This window comes from Saccostrea cucullata, unplaced genomic scaffold (assembly GCF_032062105.1).
Source record: "Saccostrea cucullata isolate Sc308-1 unplaced genomic scaffold, CSIRO_AGI_Scuc_v1 ctg11397, whole genome shotgun sequence".
Classification (NCBI taxonomy): domain Eukaryota; kingdom Metazoa; phylum Mollusca; class Bivalvia; order Ostreida; family Ostreidae; genus Saccostrea; species Saccostrea cuccullata.
In genome coordinates, this window is record NW_026923525.1 from 11,610 (window position 1) to 15,214 (window position 3,605).

Sequence of the window (3,605 nt, forward strand, 5' to 3'; positions counted from 1 at the left end):
ACTTTTAGATATATCGACGACGTATTGTCAATTAACAATGGCTAATTCCATTCTTATGTCAATATGATTGATCTCAGTGAGTTTGAAAAAAAGGATATCACAGAGTCTGTTTCATATTCATAGTTGAATATTTAATCAGAAAAAGACGTTGATGGTTATCTTACAAATCTTTTTGATAAACTTGATAACTTTAACTTTGCAACCGTCAACTTTCCTTAGTTATGCAGCAATATACCTTTCTCACCTGCATTATGAGTTTATATCTCTCAGTTGATTCGAAACGCAAGAGCACACTTTCTAAAACTAGGTAGGTTATTGACAAACAAGTTGATGAAACAAGAATATCAGCAGTTTCGTTTAAAATCATCATTTCGTAAGTTCTATGGTCGATACAGTGACCATGTCAGCAAATACAATTCATCATTAAATCAAATGCTGACCGGCTTTTTCATACTAATTGGTAGACCATTATTTACAGACTGAATTTTCCCGTTATTTCCCGATCAAGACATGGAGCACACGACAGGTGTGACCTGTTGGCTGGGGATGCTCACTCCTCCATGGAACCTGATCCCACCTCTGATGTTTTAGAGATCCGTTGTTGCTCTGCTACACAATTTGACAGTGTAAAGTTTAATGGACTTTTAAGCTTAAATACTGGTGCATGTAGTTATCTCCATTTATTATATTTCACTGGGATGTCTTGTATTTCAATAAATCGAGTCTACATTGAAATGGAATATACAATTATTAATATAATTGTTAATCGACAAGATGTCGACGATCTGCATTTCATCCGATAAAATTTCAAATTAACTGAAGGCCACAACATGCTTTTCTCAATTAGTTTTATTTCAAATAAAATCTACTTTATGATTAAATAAAAACAGGTCGGCCGATAAAGAAGCACAGTTATTCCCTATTGCAATTCATGATGTCATTACCCACTACATTTGGAAATAATGGCATGAAAGCAATCACACTGCTAATGAACTCACTAATCCAGGATCTACTCCATGTATTTGATGATTTTAAGTTTTCCTTCTCTTTCCACCAACCACAGGTTATTATCATCATCGACGTCTATACCCTCGGGTTTTCTGAGATACTCAATCAGAGAGACGAGATGACCAGACTCATTGAGAATATGTACACAGTTGCTGTCATAGTCCGAGACTAGAATGTGACCGTGACTGTCTGTGGCCACATACCTAGGATCAAATACCTTGCCCTGAAAGCCAGTGTAAGTCGTCTTCAATTTGCCACTTTTATCCAATATAAGCAAGGATCCAGCATTCCAGTCTGCTATACAGATGTCTCCATTCCTGTTTTCAGCAGTGACAAGTGCTGTATGATCCCCTGCACATCGGAAAAGCGATTTATCATTCTCATCAAACTGGATCTCTTGCTTCAGCTCAAATGAATCCCCAGAATACTTTTGAACCTTCAATAGTTTGTTGTCCATGGGCTTGTCATTCCACAACGAGACTAAGATGTCTCCAGTAGGTGTACAGCTAACCTCTGTTGGCTTCCATTCAGTTTTGATTATCGACTTTACTTTCCCTTTCTTCACCATTTCAATCTTTCTACCGTAACAATCTGCATACAAAAGGTTCCCAGTTTTCGTTACAGCAATACCATTGGTTGAGCGTCCAGACTTGGTTTTCATCACCTCAAGGACCGATCCTGCTTTGTTGAATCTTGTCATCGTTTTGTCGTTGCCACTTATCCAAGCTTCTTCCTTGGAAACGCAACTGATTTTGTACAACTCTTTATAGTTACATTCTACTGTTGCAATAATCATGGGTCTTGGGAGAAGCTCCCTGAAATAAGACCTGGCCATGGGTAACACAGCCCCGGAGCTATCCGTCAACTGAATTAAATATTCATCTTCCTGCTTTTTAGTCGATACAGATAACATTCCAATGTTTTCAAAAAGTTTTCCTTTGTCAAGACTAGGTTTAAAACAAGGCGGCGTCACGTTAATACGAGGTGGAACTTTCTGAAACTTTTTTATAACAGACTGATAATCGAATATCTGAACATCGTTGGCTTTCAACACTTCTTTGTTTTGTTGAATGGCATGATTGACTTCCCCTGTAATATTCTGGAATCTAGAAATGCTATTTCTCAAGTCAGCAATGTCCTGTTTTTCCATCGTTTCAATTTGGTCCACATATTTATTGACTGTTTCTTTGATTTGTTTCTGCAATTCTTCACCATAACTTGTAATTTCTTTCTTTAGTAATGTATTACTATTAATCAAGGCTTTCACCTTCCCATCTAAGTCTTTAGGAATTTTCTCATACTCAGGGGCAATTTTTTCTTCTAACGATTTCGTTTCTTGAATTATGAAATTAACCTTTTGCTTGAAGACAACTGAAATTTCAACGATGCTGTGGTTATAATGAGCCTTACTAGATATGCATTTTGCACAGACAGCGATATTACATTTTTCACAAAAGAGCTCGCAGATTTGGTCTTCATGACTTGGACATGAAGGTTTTGGACTAGTCAGATACTTTTTATCGTATTTTACAATATCGTGTTTCTTTTCGGGTGTAGATAACATATGCCTTCCTGCACAGCCTCCACATATATTGAGGCCGCATGGTTTACAGTAAAGTTCTACACTGTTGCTGCAAAGGGTACACTTTATAAGGTCTTGAGCAAATACGATGTCTTGGTCAAACGAATCAGCCGCTGCCATTGGAGTTGTTATGAAGGACAAATTGTATCTAAAATTAGAGTTTTGAACAAATAATTTAAGAAAAAAAGCAAAGATCAAAGTATATTCAACTATGTTTTGATGCACTTGGATATTTGAATGCTTACACGCTGCTAGTCTCAATATTTAAAAGGAACGTTTAACAAGCAAGCATGCAAACAAACAAAACATGGGTTACATGAACGAATATGCTTGATTTCAAGCAGTGTGTACTATATAGAATGTTTTCTTTAATACTTTAGGATTCCCTCAATAAAATATTTTGATTAAAAAGAGGAGCACAACCTATCTGTAATTTAGTGAGACCCTGAAATATTTAAATTACACAACCCTCTCCTCGTAACTGAAATTCAGTGGACTAGCTCTCAGTAAATATTGTACAAAATTGGTTTGTGAGCAAACGGACTCGGCACCGTCGACGTCTATATTTACATTATTTATGCAATAGGCCTACCGTGAAAAAATAAAAAAAATAAAAGAGAGATAGTGCCATTCACGATTAAAATTTTAAAAACATATGGGAAGTAATTAATGCTGTATTACATATACTAAGTACATGTTTATATAAAATCTAACTTACACTTCATCTTCCTGCTTTACATCTAATGACCGGAACACAAAAACGGAAATAGGCCAAAAGAAAGTGATAATACGCACTAAAATCGAAAAAGCGGCAAATTTTGAACAATTTTTTTTTACACCTGTCTTAACATCTTATGGTTCCTGTTAAACATAAAAACAGGCACGTTGCAATAGGGGCGGGGGAGGGGGTAACCCTTGGTGGTTGTAATCCTTGACTGAAGGGTTTTAAAGTTTGGACATACTTCCTTTTTCTTTCTTCTTCTTCTTCTTCTTTTTTTTTTTTTTATTTTTGCTT

General features: G+C 36.1%; 1 protein-coding gene across 1 annotated transcript; it reads right to left on the bottom strand.

The window, feature by feature from the left end:
* Positions 1–791: 791 nt before the first annotated feature.
* LOC134264239 (uncharacterized) lies at positions 792–3,332 on the bottom strand. The gene is made up of 2 exons (XM_062746537.1): positions 3,309–3,332; positions 792–2,738 (listed from the first exon to the last, which is right to left on the bottom strand). Exon 2 carries the CDS (start codon positions 2,708–2,710, stop codon positions 1,010–1,012), a length of 1,701 nt encoding a protein of 566 aa, XP_062602521.1. The 5' UTR covers positions 2,711–2,738; positions 3,309–3,332; the 3' UTR covers positions 792–1,009.
* Positions 3,333–3,605: the final 273 nt, after the last annotated feature.